Here is a 19793-nt window from a genome sequence, read left to right on the forward strand (position 1 = left end):
ACTGGCATGTGTTTTAAAGCTCTCCATTTGTGCTAGTGGGTTGAATGTTAGTGCATTTTGACCAATATGTTGTCATTTTTGTAGATGGTGTGAAAAACTACTGTCTTAGAGCACATTTATGCAGTATGTATAGTATAGTTATACTGTATTTTGTATTATTGTTTCATACTGGACTTTAAATTAGCTCTGCTGCATTTATAATCATTCATCTTTATCCTTCTGTGTTGTACTGTGCAATTTTTAAATGGAGGAAACCACTGTATACAAAATAAAACAGCTGTAAAATTTCATTAAATTTGTGAGTGACATTCATTTCAAAATGCACAATCATATCCCTGTGTAGATTATATATATAGATTTATATAGTATAATGGATTCCTTCTAAGTACTTAAATCATTTTAAGTGCAATCTTTAGACTGTGGGAGGAAGCCAGAGCACCAAACCTATCAAGCCACACAACATAAAAACTTCACACAGACAGGTCCCAAAGCAATGACGTTCAAACAGGGAATTTAGCTTTGAGACGTTATGCCAATCACGGCACCATCTTCTGCTTTCCATTTGACATTTAAAACTTCCAGTTTCAGCACTGTAGTTTTTATTTAACACAAAGGTAGGCCATATAGGATATTCACTTCAAGTATGGTGAACTGTGAGTATAGTCTTAAGACATTCAAGCACACTCTAAACACTTTCCCCCAGTATTTTCTTATATTTTTACAAATATTAGGAGTTTTAGTGTTCAGTAAATTAAATGACAAAAGGTGATATTGATATGATGCTTCAGGACAGGTCACTGTTTTTATATCATGCACTGATGTAGTATTTATAGATCATGTAGTTCATAGCGATCTAGATTTAGTATTTATCATGAGATTTGATTATGAATAAATACCTATCATGCTAGACAACATCTGTAAATCTGACTGAGTGTAAAAATTGTTGAAAATTTCATTGAAATACTGGATGTTTATGAGGTAGCTCTGAAGCTAAACTAAAAACTAAATAATCAGGAGCACAGTGAATTGTTGGTGGCTTTTACTTTTGTGGAGTGAGAAATCAAATTATCATCAATCAAAAAAAAAACCCAGATATTGCAACAAATATAAGAATCTGATATGCCGACATGATCCCGATATGTCTTTTATTTAAAATGTTGCACGTTCTCCATCACAGTTAGGAAGACAGTCATTAAATGTATATGGGAAAGTATTAGGCTTAATATTACGTTTTATAGCTTGTAGCCATGCTATTGCAGTATAGGTATAACAGTGTTATAGTTAAATTAATTACTAGAATATAATTTAGTCTGTTAACACTTTTCTGCTCACTGATAAACAAACAAAGTAACACTTAGCCTGGGATTCTTCTTGTTTTGGTGCATTATGATCACATATCGAAAACTTCCACATGTGGACTAAAAATCCGACCTGACACAAAATATCTTGATACATAACTCATAAAGGAGTTCTCACAGAATGGGTGAATTTAAATTTATTTTAAAAAACTTACATAAAATAATAAAAGCTTGTTTGGCAGACTAACGCCTGCTTGTCACAGGTTTCTCTCATTTGCCTGTGATGGGCATGTGTGACACTGATGTGGTCAGTCCTCGGCATTTTCAAGTCACACACTGAGGTACCTTACATTACCTGTGGTTTATCTGTGCTTTGTATGGAAACACCTACAAGCAAAGCAGCTGTCCTGCCTTCTGCTCCGCATCATTTGCCCAAGGTTTGTCCACATCACGCTTTGTTTAGTGACAATATGTATATCTTTGCCACTTTAGTCTTGCAAGAGTAAGTTTCCCAGATAACCAGCAGACACACCTTTGCTCTGCTGCTGCTGACTAATACAGCTGTCAACAATTTTTTTTAAAAATGTGGAAATTATTTAAGGAGATGATTATTCTGTAGTATACCAAATAAAACTGTTTCCATTCAAAAAACAGCTGGAATACAACACTTTCACTCGCAACATTATGGTAAGGAATTTTTTCTCGTTACATTGTCACAAGTGTTACTGCTGAAGTTAAGTACTAATAATAGTGCATATCTGTTACTTGAATCCAAAATGTTATTACCATTTTTTATCCATAAATCTTCCTGATTGTGATTCCAGGAGCTTCTTCCGTCACTCAAGCCAACCATGATTTTGATCTTCATGCCAGGTATGTGTTGTTAAGCACAATGAAAGTATTTGAGTTTCCGCTTTAACAACAGTGTGTTCAGTAGCTAATCAATGATGTTAAATACAGTAAAAGTATGAGCATTAAATCTGGAGAGAGACAAATGAATTTACAAGTACTGAATTCATTTCAGTCAAATCCCATTGCAAGCCAAACACTACAACGTAATTACACTCAGATTCATAATTTCGTTGCCTCATCAGCTCTTTGCAGTGCTTACATGGTGAACTGCTCTGCACCAAACAAACCTGCCCTGCTGGAGTGTCTGTCTCCAGTCTTTGAAATAAGTGACATATGGTCTGTGGAGAAAATGACAAAATCCACCGATGTCAGCACTTTCTTCGCTCTGTGTGAGATACTAGGAGCGGTATGTCACTTGTCACATGAGCTTATTTACAATGTTGTTAGTGTGTATACAGATTTTATCTTTTGGTATCGATTCTATCTGAAACTCTTGAGTTGAAGGACTGTCACCAACAAGTTCAAACTTCTTCAAAGCGAGGCTTTCTGTGTTTTCTGTGTTAGAGAATTCTTTTCTGGTCTTCCAGGATGAAACTCCTGAACTCCTGCTCACTTATATTTGGCTACAATATGTATGTACTGCAATAATTCTAGTATTTTAGCCATGCAGGGGTTTGCCTGCTATTTGTGCTGATACCAGTTTTGTTGTTTTAGTCTCGGATCAATGAGTTTGTCAGTTGGGACACATTTCAGTGGCGTACTGAGCTGCTACATCTCCCCAAAACCAAATTGTGTGTTCCAGATACTGTAATCAACGAGCTGTAAGTACAAAATCATTTACTCTTTATCTCAAACTCTGCACAAGCATTTCCAAAAGAACAGTCATCTAGAAACTCTAAAAATGAATGTTTCAGCATTGTGTGGAGTATTCTGTTGTTGTAAATGCCACAAATCCTCTGTGCCTTTGTCTTGCAATTACAAATCTAACTTATATGCAGACCAGATAATATGACTACCATTAATTAAAAACCCTAAATTTAATCCCATGATTGAGAATGTTGAATTTTTGAATTTTGAAAATTGTTCTCCCAAATATTTTGCAAAAAGACACATCAAGAACATTTTTTACAAAATAATTCCTTTAGTTTTTCTCTGTGACATAATGGGGTTAGTGTTAAGGGTTTTTGTCAACATTAATAGTGCCTTAAATCTATGCCATGTTCTGATTTCACATGTCTATTCACAAAAAACACCCTGTTCCCTGTGTAATAACAGTACGGTGGATGACAGTCTACCTGTCAGAGCTGTCAGCTCCTGTAACCTCTATGTCTACACCTTCCCCTTTGACATACAAAACTGCACTTATACCTTCAACCCCTGCTTGCACTTTGGTAAGAACATTTAACACTTATGCATATCAGTTTTACTTGATTATTATTATATACCCTTTTTAATTATCTCTAAATTGAATGTGGGCTTTAAGTGAACTCTGAGTTAAGAGAGCATTTTTCTCTTCACCTTTCTTCCCTGCACAGTGAGGGACATAAAGATTTTTCTTGGAAGACCTGCAGAAAAAAAGGCAACAGTCTCCGAGAGTGTGATGGCCACCATGTGTGAATGGGAGCTACTGGATATCACCTCAGATAAAACAACAGAGAATGATATTAACAGTGAGGGTTTATGTGCTGATGAGTTTAAATTTCATGTAAGTTGATGTAATGATAAACTACAATAAGTAGTAAGATAAAATCAATTGTAATTTTTTCCCTATATTTCTAAAATGTTTAAGATTATTGCATAAGTCAAACACACCTAAAAAATATAAATTCAGTCTAAATCCTGAATTATACAGTTATATAGCAAACATTCATGTACCAGGTAATGACAAGCATGGTTCACAGTTTAAGAGTACCTCAATTATCTCTTCTTTTCTTTCCACAGATTATGTTGAGGTGCCGGGCCACTATGTATACGGTAAACTTCCTGCTCCCCAGCTGCTTTCTCATCACAGTTGACCTCTTCAGCTTCCTGCTGCTTCCACAGAGCGTGGACAGATCCGCCTTCAAGATGACCCTCATCCTCGGCCACACCATCTTCCCGCTGATCATGAATGACCTGCTGCCGGTCACTGGAAACACCATACTCCTCATATGTGAGCAGCACTCAACAAAAAGTCTACAGTGATTTCTTTAAACCGGCTACAGTTGTGTTTGAATAGAAACTGGACTGGGAACATACTTCTAGAGTGTTTAAAAAATTACAGTATAGAGAAAAATATGTAAACCTTACATGGAACAGGTTTCCATACCAGCAGTATTTAATGCTAATATTTATATCCAGGCACATGCACAAATTCAGTCAACTAGGCTGCGACATTGTAAACTTGTATTGTTTCTGGGTCTCAGCACACATCGTTGTCTCTCTGTAGACGTGTTCTTTTCCATCTGCCTCCCTCTGATGGTGGCCAGTTTGCTGGAAATAAACCTCATCACCAACCTGCTGTGTGCGTCTGCTGACTTCTCTCCTGTCCCTCACTGTATCCGAGTCCTCACGCAATTTCTGGGATTTCTTATTTCCATGGCACCAATGAATAAGAAATCAAGAGCTTCAGGTATGTAGTTTTTAAGTAGCTTTGAAGTGGTTTAGAATCAGTAGCATGAGGAAATTCAGGATTACAGAAATAATTGACTTTACAGAGTTCAAAATAATTTATTTTGCAAAGTTGTAAAAAAAAAAAAGAAAAAAAAGACCTAAATCAAAGCAGTCCCTGGCACATGAGCTACTCCAGGTGCAATCCACAGGAATGCAGCACAGGACAATAAAAGCCAAAATTGAACATTGATATGTTCTCGTCACAACCTGTGCAATCAATAATGACTCAATTACACACACATGTACCTATCTATTTATTTCTATTTCTATACTGTTTATACTATATTTATTTTCAGAACATATTTTATTTTCTATTTATGTATTTTTTCAATAGTTAGACTGATTTTTTGCTTCCCTTGCTTTGCAATGAATGGGGTAGCATATAATTTTGTTGTGCTTTTAGCATTATGGCACTAAAAGATTCTGAATCTGATACTTTTTTTTCCATTGATTTAGAAATAGACCTTAAGACCACGACTGCTGTGGAAAATATTGAAGATTATGAAGGGCCTCAAGAGAAAAATGGGCCAGCAGTGGAGGACGGGGTTGTGCAGGAGCTAAAGAAAGTGGGCAAGGACCTCCAGGACATCCACCTGGAGGTCAACCAAGGCTCAGAGGAGTGGATGCAGGTATTCAAATATTTATCTATTTTGAGTGTACAAAAAATACATTGTAAATATGTTTGCCAACCCTTATGGTCTTTTAGGATGGAGCCTTGGATATTTAATCTGTTTTTAAGACTGGAAAAACATGGAAAAATAATGTTGTGATATCATGAAAACAGAGGCTCTCCCTCTTATTGAAAAGCCCAATAGATATTTCTGTATTTCCTGAGATTATATCAATAATATGTTTACACAGTGTTACCAGTTACAAAATGTAATTTTATCTGCAACTTAAGAATACAATGATGATTAAACCATATTACTGTGTAGTACTTAACCCAAGTAATCTAAAACATCAGTTTCTAGACCAAGATACACCTCATCCATTATTCATACTTGTAACTAGATGTTTATTATGTATATCTAACATCTAAAACATCTAAACCTGCTTTTACATTGTGGGCATAATAGGAAGGTTTGCATAAATTTCATACCAGATGTATAACAGATCTAGGATGAATAAACATTTAACAACGAATGTCAAGGTTTAACAGTTAGGTTCAATTTGAACGCTGATTTTTTTTAATGACCTGTAATGATTGTCTTTAAAAAGATGCCCACGCCACTAGCACACCACTCAAACTGACAACCACAGTTTTAATGTTTTCAGTGCTGCTCGCTGAAAGTCAGGCCTTCAAAGCTTCTATTAATCTTCATCTCTCTGCTAATGCATGGTAAGTTCCTATAATATACTAATACACATTTATTTATATTATTAAAAAATAACTAATTCTTATATTACTGATTATTTGAATCTCCTGTGTAATTAATTCTTATGTGTTGATTTTCTCACAGTTTTCATTCTAAGTCACTATCCAAAATACTAAATAGTATTTAAACATATAAATGACGAATTGTAATGGTTCATCAAACTGTGTTTATTATTTGCACTATACCACTTATTTTATGTGCATAATCTACAGTGTCTATAGACATCTTATTAAAAAATAATCTTATTACAAAATGATGTTATACCTGTTGAAATTCCTAACTGCAAAACTGATTTCTGAGAGTCAGATTGTAACACCCATTAAAGACAAAAATTGTCTAAAATACACATTTAGCCAGAAATGTTATGCACCATGCTGTCCAATTCATTCCTGTCTACCTTTTGAAGATTTTACTTTTAGATTAAAAACTGAAATTCAAATTTGAAACTTGATAAAGTCAAGTTTAGATTTAGATAAATGTAGATATACATGATGTCTCACTCGTATTTGGGTCGCATTTGCCAGAGTTGTAATTGTGGGCATTCAGACAAGCATATTTGCTGCGACATCACGAGGGCACATTTCTTCTTTCCTTTGCAGCTCAGTACTGCTCCACTATGCTGAACTGCTCTAACCCTGATACACCGTCAACACTGGAGGCTCTTTCGCCAGTCTTCAACCTGAACGCCATTCGACCTGTGGTGAACATAACAACAGTCACTAACGTTGGCCTTTTCTTAACTGTGTTTGGCATTATGGGAGTGGTAAATGACACCTTTACTAACATAAAACCATTTCAATATTAGATCATATGTATACACATGTGCTTTTCTGCATACTATACAAGATAAAGAGCATAAAATGGTCAAAAGCAATTTTCCATGAGGGCAATTTTTTATTTTTTTGAGGATAAATAAATAAATATCTTCTTTTTCAGGATGAGAAAGCCCAGCTCCTCACAACATTTCTATGGCAAGATGTTGTAAGTAGTTTTTTCATAGTACATTTTCAAGCAATAATGAAACAGCTGAGTTCTACCCATATCTATCCAGAAAAAAATGTTTTTATAGATCAAAGTTTAAGTTTTGTCCTTGAAATCTTTTTGGGCAGCAAATAGCCAAACCCATTAGTGACATAAAAGTCATAAAAGTGTTAAGATAAAAGAATAGTTTTTGGGGTTCCCTTTTAAATTTAATTATCTCGAGTTTTTAAATGGTAGCCAGCAGGTTTTATATTGTGTTCATGTTTATATCTGCATGGTTTGTGTTGCAGCAATGGGAAAATGAATTCACCAAGTGGGACCCAGAAAACTGTGGAACTAGTCGGATTTCAATTCCAAGAACAAATCTCTGGGTACCAGATATTATAATCAATGAAATGTAAGTGCCATCTTCAGTAATTCAATAATTTAAGATCAGTTTCTTTTTTATGTATTTGTGTGATCTTGAGAACTAGCCCTGACGCATCATTAGCCAATAAAGCACTAACTCTACTAAGCAGCAAAAACAAAAATGGAGAAGGTGCATACAGGTGAAAGTAGAAAGGCATGGTTTCTGTGCATACCGTTGTCAGGAAATATTTGAGTTGCGACTCCAAACGATTTCCATCTACTCATTTTCTTGCTCTTATCTGGTCGCGGGGTCAGCAGCAGAAGCAGAGAAGCTCAGACATCCCTCTCCCCAGCCACCTCCTCCAGATTAGAAAAACTCCAACACTGATACAAAAAACAAAACCAAAAACAAGAAACTAGAATCATGAAACTCAAACCAAAAAGCTAAGAAACTAGGAAACTTAAAGTGGGAGTACGGAGGAAACACACGTAGCACAGAGAGGGTTCATGATGGTTAATGACACGACAACGGACAGAGGAAAACACAGCTTAAATACAACAGGGAGTAACGAGGGAATGGAAAACAGGAGGGAAACACAGCTGGGACTAATCTGACATAACGAGACAAAGGGGAAGCAAAACTCAAAACAGTGAATGCAGGACACAAGACTATCAAAGTAAAACAAGAAACAAAAGACAGGTGCAGAGACGCAGACTTGACAAGGAGGCATGGCTGACAGGGAAAACAGAGCGAACGTGGAGCACAGAGACAAGAGTACAAACTGCGACATGGAGACACGGCTGACTGAGGAGACACAGGGAACATAGAGACAGGGGTGACTAGACATGAAACGTGGGACACGGGAACAGAAACTAAACACAGGCTAAGATGAACACTGAGGGAGGGAGCACTAAGACTTAGCTTAAGAAATAAAGATAACCAAAACCAAGAACAACAATAATCAAAGAATATTTAACCAAAAACACAAACACTGGGTCACACCCAGTACCTTGACATCAACATGGAGAAGTAGCGGCTCTACTCCGAGCAAAGGGGCCCTGCGCTAGGATACTAACTCCATCCCCAACAAAGTGAATGGTTCCTTTGATCGTGTACACATAAGGGTCTTCTGAAGCGCTATTTGTGTGATCCCTCACCCAGGACCAATTTGCCATGCGAGGGGACAAAAGCTCCCTGACAGCATAGCCCTGGGATCCATAGGACACACAAACCCCTCCACTACTATAAGGTAGCGATTCACATAGGGGTCCAACTGATGTCAATGGAATAACATAACAATAGGGTGGATAGGATAATAGAGCGGTTTGGTAACACTGCTATCCACTATATGAAGATATAATCTTTTTGATCTGCCTCCTATGATATTTAGCAGACAGAACGAAGCAGACAACTTAACACTGAGCAGTCATACTTAATATTAGGCGGCACTCTGTGTATCAACTGTAAGCCCGTTCTTCATACATTTTCTATTTCTGCCATGTAGCTATCTGAGTATACTTAATTTTAATAATGAAGGTAGTTTTGTTTGAAACATTTAATGAGGGCACTATCAGCATACAGTACTTGTGTTATACTTGTGTTTCTAAATTTTATGTCTTTCATCTTCCTGCAGCATGGATGAAAACACAGCTCCAAAGGTCCCATTTACCTACCTGCTTTCTGATGGTACTGTGAGGGATTCACAGCCTGTCAAAGCTGTCACCTCGTGCAGGCTTGACATCTACTTGTTTCCATTTGACATTCAGAACTGCACTTTAACCTTCAGCTCATTCACACTCAAGAGTAAGTCCATGAGGATCTATTGCAATCTGTCCTATGAAATGAATGGTTTAGTTTATAATACAGTAAAATTATTTTACTGACATTGATATGAATAGTCTTGTCTGACAAACTGACTATTTTCCATGCAGGTAGTGCTCTGCAGCTTTACCTGAAAGGGACTCCAGAGAGTATGTTTGAAAACTCTAAATCAATGATGGCAACCATGGGTGAATGGGAATTAATAGGAATTGCAGCAAAGAAATACACACTGCCATCTACAGCATCGGGCTTTTATGATGAAATTCGCTTCCATGTAAGACACTCCATTACACTGTAAAACTATAATGTTATTGTATGATTTAATTATTCATACTATAAGAAAACAGAAGACACAAAGGCAAAGGCTTTTAGAAAGTAATCCGAAAGAAGAGTTTTCACTTCATTATCAGATATTTAACTCTTTGGTTTGTATATCTGAGGAACCTAGGATCTATAGAACATTTAAATCAAATACATCTAAAAGTTCTAAAAACATCAAAAACACCCGGGAACAACTGCACTGTCCTTAGTGTTAAATTCCACTTTGCTGCAGATCTCATTGCGGCGCCACGCCATGATGTACGTAGTGAACCTCCTGCTCCCCAGCTGCTTCCTCGTCACTGTGGACTTCTTCAGCTTCATCTTGCCTCCCAATGAAGTCGACCGGTCTTTGTTCAAGATGACGCTGATCCTGGGCTACACCGTCTTCCTGCTCATAATGAATGACCTGCTGCCTGTCACTGGAAATGCCATACCTCTCATAAGTACGTTTACATTGTCTGGTTTGGTATACATTTCGTCCCAATGTGACTTTTTGGCCCAAATACTAAAGGGTTGCTTGTTCTGACCCACCTAGAGATATAACAGTATAACTACCATAATGTAATGATGAAGCTACATGTGTGTTGATTTGGGTTGAACCCAGGACTGTATAGGCGTTGGCTGAATAACAGTGGTGTTCACCTTGGGGTGTCGGTCAGAACACACAGGACGCACAGTTAAAGGTTATACCGTCTTTACTGTGATTCCTCAGCTTAACAGCACAGTACAGCAACACAGTAATGCAACCGCAGGCTTAAAAGTGGTGAGGGGTGTGGGTGTGGTAGTTCTTTAGCGACACACACGACTCACACCGTGTGTAGACATCCACTGCTGAGTCAGTCTGCCAGGTGGCTCTTGCTATGTGTTAGCTCCAACTCTGATCACTGGAACATGTGCTCAGTAGTGCAACTGTGCTCTCTCACCACAAGGGGGCTCCCCTCCCACAGCTAACAGCCTTTCCAACATAGCCGCCCCCCAATTTGCAGTGTAAAGTGGCTCCATGGATAGGCTGTCTACGCAGACGAAGGATCCCCCACCTGGTCATCCTCATTCTTGATCGCCGGAAGTACAATCAGACGTACTATAGGCCGGGTGTATGTTTTGTCACGTATCTTCACCTCTGCTGTTCGGGTGTGGCCATCAGATCCAGTAAGAATCTTCATCACCCTCCCAATCTGCCATGATGCTCTGGGGAGCTGTGGATCCACCAGCAGAACAACTGCTCCCTCTGTTATGTCCTCCATGGGTCTCTGCCACTTCATGCGAGTTTGGAGATTAGGCAAATAGTGTCTGATGAAGGATGACCAGAACCTGTCCACCAGGATTTGTGAATGTCTCCATCTTCGCCTCCCTAGCGCTGCCTCTTCGGGATACACTACCTGAGGTAGGGAGCTGTCCGGCCGCCCCATGAGCAAGTAGTTTGGGGTCACTGGATCGATGTCAGCCACATCCGCAGAAACATAACCTAGGGGTTTGGCATTCAGGATACCCTCGATTTCTGTAAGAACGGTTCTGAGTACCTCCTCACTCACTGTTTGAGAGCCAACAGAGGTGTATAAGGCGGTTTTGATAGAGCGAATTTCCCTTTCCCAAGCGCCTCCGAAGTGGGGTGCTGCAGGTGGGTTGAAGCGGAAACGAATCTGCTGCTTAGCCAGTTTCTGCTGGAGGTCTGGACACATGCTGGAGAACGCCTGCTGGAGCTCCTTTTCCCCTCCTTTGAAGTTTGTCCCCTGATCTGAGTAAACTTCTGCCGGTTTCCCTCTTCTCGCGATGAACCTGCGGAAGGCCATCAAAAAAGAGTCAGTGTCGACGGAGGTCAGGAGGTCTATATGAACAGCCCGAGTAGTGAGGCACTTAAACAAAATGCCCCATCGCTTCTCCCTGCGTCTGCCTATCTTTATCCAGAAAGGACCAAAGCAGTCCATGCCAGCCGAATAGAAGGCAGGTTTGAACAGCCGGAGGCGGGCAGGCGGCAGGTCAGCCATTTGCTGGGAAGCTGGGTTTGCCCTCCACCTACGGCAATCCATGCAACTATGTTGGTGCCGCTTAACGGCCTCTCTACCTCGCAGGATCCATACAGTCCGCCGAAGCTCAGCAAATACTCTCTCTGGGCCAGGATGACCGAGACGTGCATCCACATCTTGAATGAGTAGTTTGGTATACACATGGGTGGGATCCAGGACCACAGGGTGTACCACAGACAGATCAAGGTTCTCTGCTCGCCGCAGCCTGCCACCAACCCGGATCAGTTTAAGATTGGCATCGTACTGCGGTGCTAGGCATAAAAGCCGACTGCTAGCCGGTATAGGTTTGCCTGCCTGTAGCAGGTGGTAGTCCTCTGGGAAACAGTCCATCTGAATCTGTCTCAAAACTTGTTGCTCTGCCTCGGTGTAGGCCCCCGCAGTAGGTGAGTTACTCCCAGCTGGGTCACCCTGAATTGCCGCATTTTGAATCTCCTTTGCTGTGGCTTCTACTAATTCTGCCCATGTGCTGAACCGCTGGGCCTCTGGGGTTTGATTGCCCGGGGTCGTGTTAGCCATATGACATATGGCAGAGCGTTTTAGCTCAGTGCCATCCTCTGGGTCTGATGTACTCAACAATGGGCTGGAGGGCCACCGGTCTGGAGGTAGGAGGAGAAACTCTGGTCCCTGGGTCCACCTATTTGGGCTGACCAGTTCAGTGAGACTTTTGCCCTTGTGATGTCATCAGCTGGGTTTCTTGTAGAATCCACATATCGCCAGTCTTTGGGGTTAGTAAGCTCCTGAATTTCTGTAATTCTGGTGCCAACAAACACCTTGAAATGGCAGGATGCGGAATGCAACCAGTTGAGGACGGTGGTTGAATCTGACCACAGCGTACATGAGGTCACCTGTAAAGTCAGCTCTGCCTGAAGTAGCTTTGCAAGCTGGGCTCCAGTGAGTGCCGCGCAGAGTTCAAGTCTGGGAATAGAAATCTGCTTCCTCGGAGCAACCCGTGATCTGGCCATGAGGAATGACAGCTGCACATTACTGTCTGGATCTTCTGATCTCAGGTACGCCACAGAACCATAGGCTCGCTCTGAGGCATCGCAGAAGACATGTACTTCTCTCGCAATGTCAGACTGATCCCTGTGCGGCAGTGTGTAACATCGTGGCAATGTCAACTCTGATAAGTGCACCAACTCCACCTTCCATGTCTTCCACTGGTGCAGCAAATCGTGAGGTAACTGGGGGTCATCCCAATCGCGATGCTTGTCCCAGAGTTGCTGAACAATAATCTTGGCCCTGGTGGTGAAGGGGATGATGAACCCAAGTGGGTCGTACTGACTAGCCAGGGTTCGGTATATGTTCCTCATAGTGGGCTCTCCATAGTCAATGGGTCGGTGCTTGAGGCTGAGGGTGTCTGTCTCACAGTTCCAGTTCAGTCCCAGTGTTGATTCATGTGCTTCTTGTCGGTCCTGTGACAGCCAGAGTTCCAGTTTCTCTGACCGTGCCTCAGATGGCAGATGACTGATCACTTCAGGCCTATTACTAGCCCACTGCCGAATTTCAAAGCCCCCGGATGCCAGAAGCTGCCGTAGTTTGTTGACCAACTGCTGGGCTTCTTCAATCGATGAAACACTCTGCAGACAGTTGTCCACATAAAAGCACCGTTCGATGGAGAACCTCACATCCTCTCCTGGTTCACTATGCAGGAGGACATGCCGCTGGAGCGCAAAGGAGGCACAGCAGGGACTACATGTTGTCCCGAAGGGAAGGACTTGCCATTCATAGATGTGAGGGGGCTCATCCCGGTTCATATTGCGCCAAAGAACCTCAGGAGCAGTTTGTCTTCCGGGAGTAGGCACACCTGGTGAAACATCCCTTTTATATCACCACTGATGGCTATGCTGTGTTCTCTGAAGCGCAGGAGCACTCCAACCAGAGAAGGACTCAGGACAGGGCCAGGCAATAGGGACTCGTTCAGGTTAAGTCCCTTGTGTCGAAAAGAGCAATTAAAGACCACTCTATTCTTGCCATTGTGCTGGACCATGTGATGAGGTATGTACCAACTCTCCTGGCTCTGAGATGCAACCTCCGGTTGCAGTTTGGCTACAAACCCGGAGGTCACTAACCTCTCCATCTCGGCCATATACGCAGCGGCCCTAACCGGGTCTTTGCTCAGACGTCTCTCCATACTCCTCAGGCTGGGCAGTGTCGCTTCTTGGGTGGCCTGAAAAGGTGGTGCATCCTTCCTCCTCAATAAGGGTGTGGCATACCGGAGCACTCCCTTAACATCCACGCGCCTTGTTCTGGCCTCCAGCATCTGCAGGGCTTCATGATCCTCCCTCGACCTTGTCACCTCCTTCTCACTTTTATAGGGTAGAATATCCACTTGCCACAGCTTCTCCACATGCCTCTGGAGTTCAACAGATGGGGGGCTGCAGGAGGTATACAGACACTGTTGAGACTCTAACTGTGGCTCAAGCGACTTTGCAGGCCCTTGCAGAGTCCATCCCAGTCGGGTTCGAATCGCAGCTGGCCCTTCTGGTGATCCAAAGCGCACGGGCTCTATAGGGTTTATGAGATGTGGGTGATCGGCCCCAATTAGCAACAGGGGCGAGACTCTGCTGAAGGTTTGTAGGGGCAAGTCCTTCAGATGTCTGTACCTTCTCTTGAGCATGGTAACTGGATATGAATGCTCAGCTAAGCCAAGCCGCTGGGCAGTGAAGGCATTAGCTACGTGGAAGGATTTCTGGGGCTGCAGGATAGGGGACAGTGTGAATGAAACGCAGGCCCCATGCAACGTTTGGATATCCTGACGGATAGTTCTCAAGGCTAGGTCTTCAGGTGTGCCTGTTAGGCCCAGTTGCTGAGCTGCAGAGGAGAGCAGCATGGTGCGGTCAGAGCCATCATCCAGGATGGCATAAGTGTCCAGAGTTTTGTCACCATTTCTCAGGAGAACTCTGATCACTTTAAGCAGAACACGGGTAGAATCTGAAGGTTTATCCAGGTGGAGTATTTCAGTTGCAGAGCTCACCAGGCAGGTACCCTCCTTCACACTCTTGACGTTGACCTCATGCAGGATCTGAAGGTGTTTGCCTTGACATAGGCTGCAAGCTTTCTTCAGATTGCACTGGGCTGCTTGATGCGATCTGCCGCATCGCCAACAACGCTGGTTTGTTTTGATCCAGTCTATGATTTGAGCCTTATCAAAAGACTGGAATATGGGGCACTGACTGAGATAATGGTCCTCCGTATCACAGTAGGGGCAGAAAGCTTTCAGCGGGCCTTTCTTCTTGCTATGGGCAACTGGTTTGCTGCCCGCCGGCTCGACAGGCTGCTTCGGCGGCAGATTCTCTGAGCCATGCAGGATGGTGGCCATGCGCCTTACTGACTTCGCCTCTCTCAGGCGCTCTGGTCTCTGGGTGGACCTCTCCTTCTGCCCTATAGCCCCAAGCTGGGTACTGCTATCTTGGCACCATGTTTCCAGCTGCAACCACTCCGACAAGTCTGTTAGGTTGTATACTACCCCTGGATGGCGACACATGTGCCTCCGAAACTCAGACCTCATTTCAGCTGGCAGCTTACTGAGGAGCCGTGCCACGTGAGAGCCACACTTCAGTTCCACTTCGCCATCCGGACCAAGGGTCTTCAGCATACCAACGAGAGCCCGAATCTGCAGTGCGAATCTTTCGAAAGCCTCCACGTCCCCGCGACGAATGTCCGGTGCATCCATAACACTGGCAATCTTCCTGAGGGCTAACTGGTGGGGCTGACCAAACTTCTCTGATAAGGCTGCCATAGTGTCAGTATAGGGGGATGGAGAATTGAGATATGCATCAGCTATGAGACGGGCTTCATCTAGTTTCAAATGATCCATCAGTATCTGAAACTTGAAAAGCTCTGTCGCATCTGGTGGCAGCAGATTATCAAGTGCGATCTTTAACCGGGCAAACTCGCTTGGGTCCCTTCTAATGAGATCAGGAATACTTGGAGTTGGACCCCTGTATGTTCTCTCTTGTGCCATCACCTGCGGTGGCTGGTAGGCTGGGGATGGATGAGGTTTATATTGCCATGATGTTGTGATAGGTCTTGGTACCTCGGCGACGGGCTGCTGGCTCCAGATCTTGGTGGGGGCTTGACTCTGGAAACTGGGATACGCCCTAGCAGAACACTGCTCCTGCCAAGGAGGTTTCAAATGTTGCTGAAAGATAGGTGGATGTTCAAACTGAAAGGAAGTTGCACTGTTGGGAAATGGCGGGGTTGGCCGACTAGCTGTCAGTGTCTGCTCCTTTAACAGCTGTAGTTCACCCATCATCCTATCCAATGTATCAATCATTGTAGTATCCTTGGGTGGAGTACTCTGAACTGTTGGTGGGCGAAAGTATGGCCTTTGGTATTCTTGTTGAGCATGGATGTCCTGCCTATTGCCGTACTGTGGCCATGGACTCGTTCGTGCATCTATTTCAAATGTATGGGAACTAACCGTGGGGACACTGATGGGCTGCATACGTTGGGAGGAAGACAGAGGGGGTACCTGTATTGGGGGTGGTCTTTGGTCCCATTGCTGTGACAGGTAATCAACTCTGCCTGGTTCACGTGGTTGGGCGTAAGGCTGAGGTCTGCCATCCGTACCATACCGCGAACCCGAAACCGCAGGCATTTCCCATGGTCGATGGAAAGGAGAAGGAGGCTGATGGTTCAGGCCATCCCTACTGGAAACATGCTGCTGCATATCCTGCAGATCATTTGGAGAGGCGGTCCATTCATCCACGGTGTGTTCCCATCCAGGCTGACTCGTCGGGCTAGATGAGCGGGAGGTCTGTACAGACACTGCTGATGACACATACTGCTTTCTCTCTTCTGGCCTGGGTGCATACTGTGCTGTGTATGAGTGACGGTAGGATGTCATGTCTCGTTGGTGGCCCACCAAGCTCACCTCATAGTCTGCAAGGTAGGGGGGAGGTTGTACTTGGCGCCTCGGGCGAGTTGATTCTGAGACATCTTCACTGGAGAAGAAACTAGGCTGCATCCTTAGGATCCAAAGAAAGCACCATCCGGCTCGAAGGACCAATGTTGATTTGGGTTGAACCCAGGACTGTATAGGCGTTGGCTGAATAACAGTGGTGTTCACCTTGGGGTGTCGGTCAGAACACACAGGACGCACAGTTAAAGGTTATACCGTCTTTACTGTGATTCCTCAGCTTAACAGCACAGTACAGCAACACAGTAATGCAACCGCAGGCTTAAAAGTGGTGAGGGGTGTGGGTGTGGTAGTTCTTTAGCGACACACACGACTCACACCGTGTGTAGACATCCACTGCTGAGTCAGTCTGCCAGGTGGCTCTTGCTATGTGTTAGCTCCAACTCTGATCACTGGAACATGTGCTCAGTAGTGCAACTGTGCTCTCTCACCACAAGGGGGCTCCCCTCCCACAGCTAACAGCCTTTCCAACAATGTGTGAAAGAAAACAATGGATAATATATTCTTAAAAGTATACCTTTAAAAAGTACAAATCATCATATCAAATTATTAACAAAGTGCCAGGTTTTTGGCTATAGTGCACAGTTATTTTTGTTATTTTGTTTCAACTTTGTGTTTGTAGGTCTGCTCATTTCAGTTTAGTTCTTATTATATGAAAATGTTTAGTTTTAATCTAATTTTTATCAGTTTCAGTGGTAGTTTGGGTCTTTTTAATTATTATTTATAAATAATGCATGACAAATATGTCAGACTCAAGATTTAGGAAAATCAATATAGGCATTACAACAAACACACAGAATTTTTGAGAGCAGTTGACTCACAGTCTCGTAGATTAAAGCGTCATCTGTGACAAATTTTTTCACCAAGCTGACAGGGGCTAAGGATATTTCTTAAATAGTTTACGGCTTGTCTCCATTCCCTGAATAGACCAAATATATTCATGATTTTAATTTTTAAATATTTTGTCTGGATTTAACTTGTATTTGTCTATAAAATGTTAACATTAATTATTATTCCACTATCATTATTATAGATGTTTTCCTGTCTATGTGCCTGACTATGATGGTGGGAAGTCTACTGGAAACTATTGTCGTTACAAGCTTCCTGCACGGTTCCTCTAACTATTCTCGAGCTCCTCGTTGGATCAGAGTGCTTTTTCTTAAAATCCTGGGTCGACTAGTATGGCTTCCTCCAAAGCCCAGAGATCAGAACGACACAGTGATCCAAAATCCGGTCACACAGGGTAGGAAACAAGATTAGGATGAGCAAATTCTTAAAAAATGTGAAAGCTGACATAATCTTCTCACTTGTCTCTCCTCAATAGAAATGCCAGTCTCCTCTCCAGTGACAGAGGAATACAAGACTCTGGAACAGAAGGGGCCACTGAGTGAGGACAAAACCCTGCTAGAGCTGAGGAGCCTGGGCAGAGTCCTCAAGGCCATCCGCCTTCAGATGGAGAAGCATCTGAGCAAAAGCCTGAGCACAGAGGAATGGATCCAGATAGGTTTAATCATAGACCGCCTGCTGTTCATCCTTTACATCATCTTCATAACAGTCAGCTTCAGTACCATCATCATTATCTGGGTGGTTTTATACAATGCAGCCTAATTTAACTTTTTAGCTTGTCTTCTTTAAACTCTTTGCATACATTGAAATACTTTACCCTGTTTTGTAATTTTAGTATGCCAATTATGCAAGTACATATATAACAGAGCCCTATTTTCCAACAAAACCCTTCATCTGTCTTATATTTTCATCACTTTATGAACCAAAAAGCAAATTAAACAAGATGTTTTAAAGTCCAGATAATTACAAACTTAATCTTACAAATATTCTAAGCTGTGTAAAGGCAATTATAACAATTATATAATTATTTTGAGTTCTTCTATACATCCATTTTCTGTAGCACCAGTTTTCTGTATTTGATGTTTGGTGCTAAATGAGTCAAAAGGCTTCATTTACAAAATTAAATAATCAAACAAGAGTGCACAAATCCCCCGCATTAGGCAAGGGCTATACTAAAGATATGATGTTTTATAAAATGTTTCATTACAACAGGCTTACCTCAACCTTTTATTACAACATTCATCATCAGTAGTTTTTATAGATCATTTATATTAATAATTGTTTCGCGTCAATGTAAAGTCACATAATGTTGCATTGAAAAGATAAGGTTTTAAAGAGCTCAAACAAAAAGAAAGGCTTATGTTGTGGAGGTAAACACAGACGACACGAGAGCTCTCAATTAACACTCAGGTTTATTGCTCATCACCACACAACTCAATACTTTTCCCTCCAAAACACAGCATCAACACTTCTTGTAAACTGGGTGTTAGTGGAGCCCTCCAGTGGTCCACCACATTGTCCCCCATGGCTCTGCATCCAATTTCATATAATATATTACTCAATATACTTTCGTGCTTTTTTTTTCATGGTCAACTTTGACCTAGAGACTCATGTTTAAAGATGATCTGAGTATCTATTTTGGATATAATATTTTATTTCTTAAACATCAACCTCATGTGCTGCTGTCACCTTTAAATAAAATATTAAGAATATTTGATGTTGTGTAAATCTTTTGTTTTGTGTCTATGCTGTTGGTTTCAACCATCAATATTTAAGTTTTCCACGGCATTTTCTTTGGCTTTTTGTCTTTGAGTTATTTATCACTCATATTTGCATTAAACACAGAGTTTTAAACTCTTTGACTCTAAAACTACAGCATCACTAGCATTATAATGGCATGTTAAACAAAACTGTCCGTACTGTTTCGCTAGCTGTGAGTTAAGATTTAACAATTTGTTTTAACAAGCAACTGAGTCGAAAATGTACAAAACTTTCTCAGAGTGTTGGTACTTTGTTTTGTTTGATTGAATTATGGAACTGGGTAAGATGAAACAGACAGAATAACAAGACTGAGTGACTACTACTAACTTACTAACTTTCTCCAAACTGTCCACCCTGAGCTGTCCCTCTGATTGACCACTTTCTAATTCTCTCCCCATGGTCATAGCCACTGAAAACCTTAGGATCTATATCTTGCTCCCACCAATATCCACACAATATAAATGATAATTTAAAAAAGATTAAAAAAAAAATGAAAACAGAACATTAAGAGCTAAAGTAAAACTGAACATTTCTAAATAATAAAAACTAAAGTAGCCATAAAATCCACACATTTGTTAATGACCTTGTAGT

The 19793-nt window shown here is 41.8% G+C and overlaps 1 protein-coding gene and 1 pseudogene across 1 annotated transcript; both read left to right on the top strand.

Moving 5' to 3' along the window:
- The first annotated feature begins 3312 nt into the window (after positions 1-3312).
- Positions 3313-6274, top strand: LOC134642769 (5-hydroxytryptamine receptor 3A-like). Its single transcript, XM_063494721.1, has 6 exons — positions 3313-3541; positions 3686-3855; positions 4092-4302; positions 4579-4761; positions 5259-5431; positions 6263-6274. Exons 1-6 carry the CDS (start codon positions 3313-3315, stop codon positions 6272-6274), a joined length of 978 nt encoding a protein of 325 aa, XP_063350791.1.
- Positions 6275-6794: 520 nt separating this feature from the next.
- LOC134642770 (5-hydroxytryptamine receptor 3E-like) lies at positions 6795-18203 on the top strand (annotated as a pseudogene).
- The last annotated feature ends 1590 nt before the right edge of the window (positions 18204-19793 follow it).

This window comes from Pelmatolapia mariae, linkage group LG15 (assembly GCF_036321145.2).
Source record: "Pelmatolapia mariae isolate MD_Pm_ZW linkage group LG15, Pm_UMD_F_2, whole genome shotgun sequence".
Lineage (NCBI taxonomy): Eukaryota > Metazoa > Chordata > Actinopteri > Cichliformes > Cichlidae > Pelmatolapia > Pelmatolapia mariae.

What these genes read in the sequence shown, in the direction of transcription:
- LOC134642769 (XM_063494721.1), top strand. Translation starts at nt 3,313, where the DNA reads ATGGGGTTAGTGTTAAGGGTTTTTGTCAACATTAATAGTGCCTTAAAT. An exon ending in CAACCCCTGCTTGCACTTTG is followed by an intron (nt 3,542 to 3,685) that starts GTAAGAACATTT and finishes TTCCCTGCACAG; the next exon opens with TGAGGGACATAAAGATTTTT. An exon ending in AAACACCATACTCCTCATAT is followed by an intron (nt 4,303 to 4,578) that starts GTGAGCAGCACT and finishes GTCTCTCTGTAG; the next exon opens with ACGTGTTCTTTTCCATCTGC.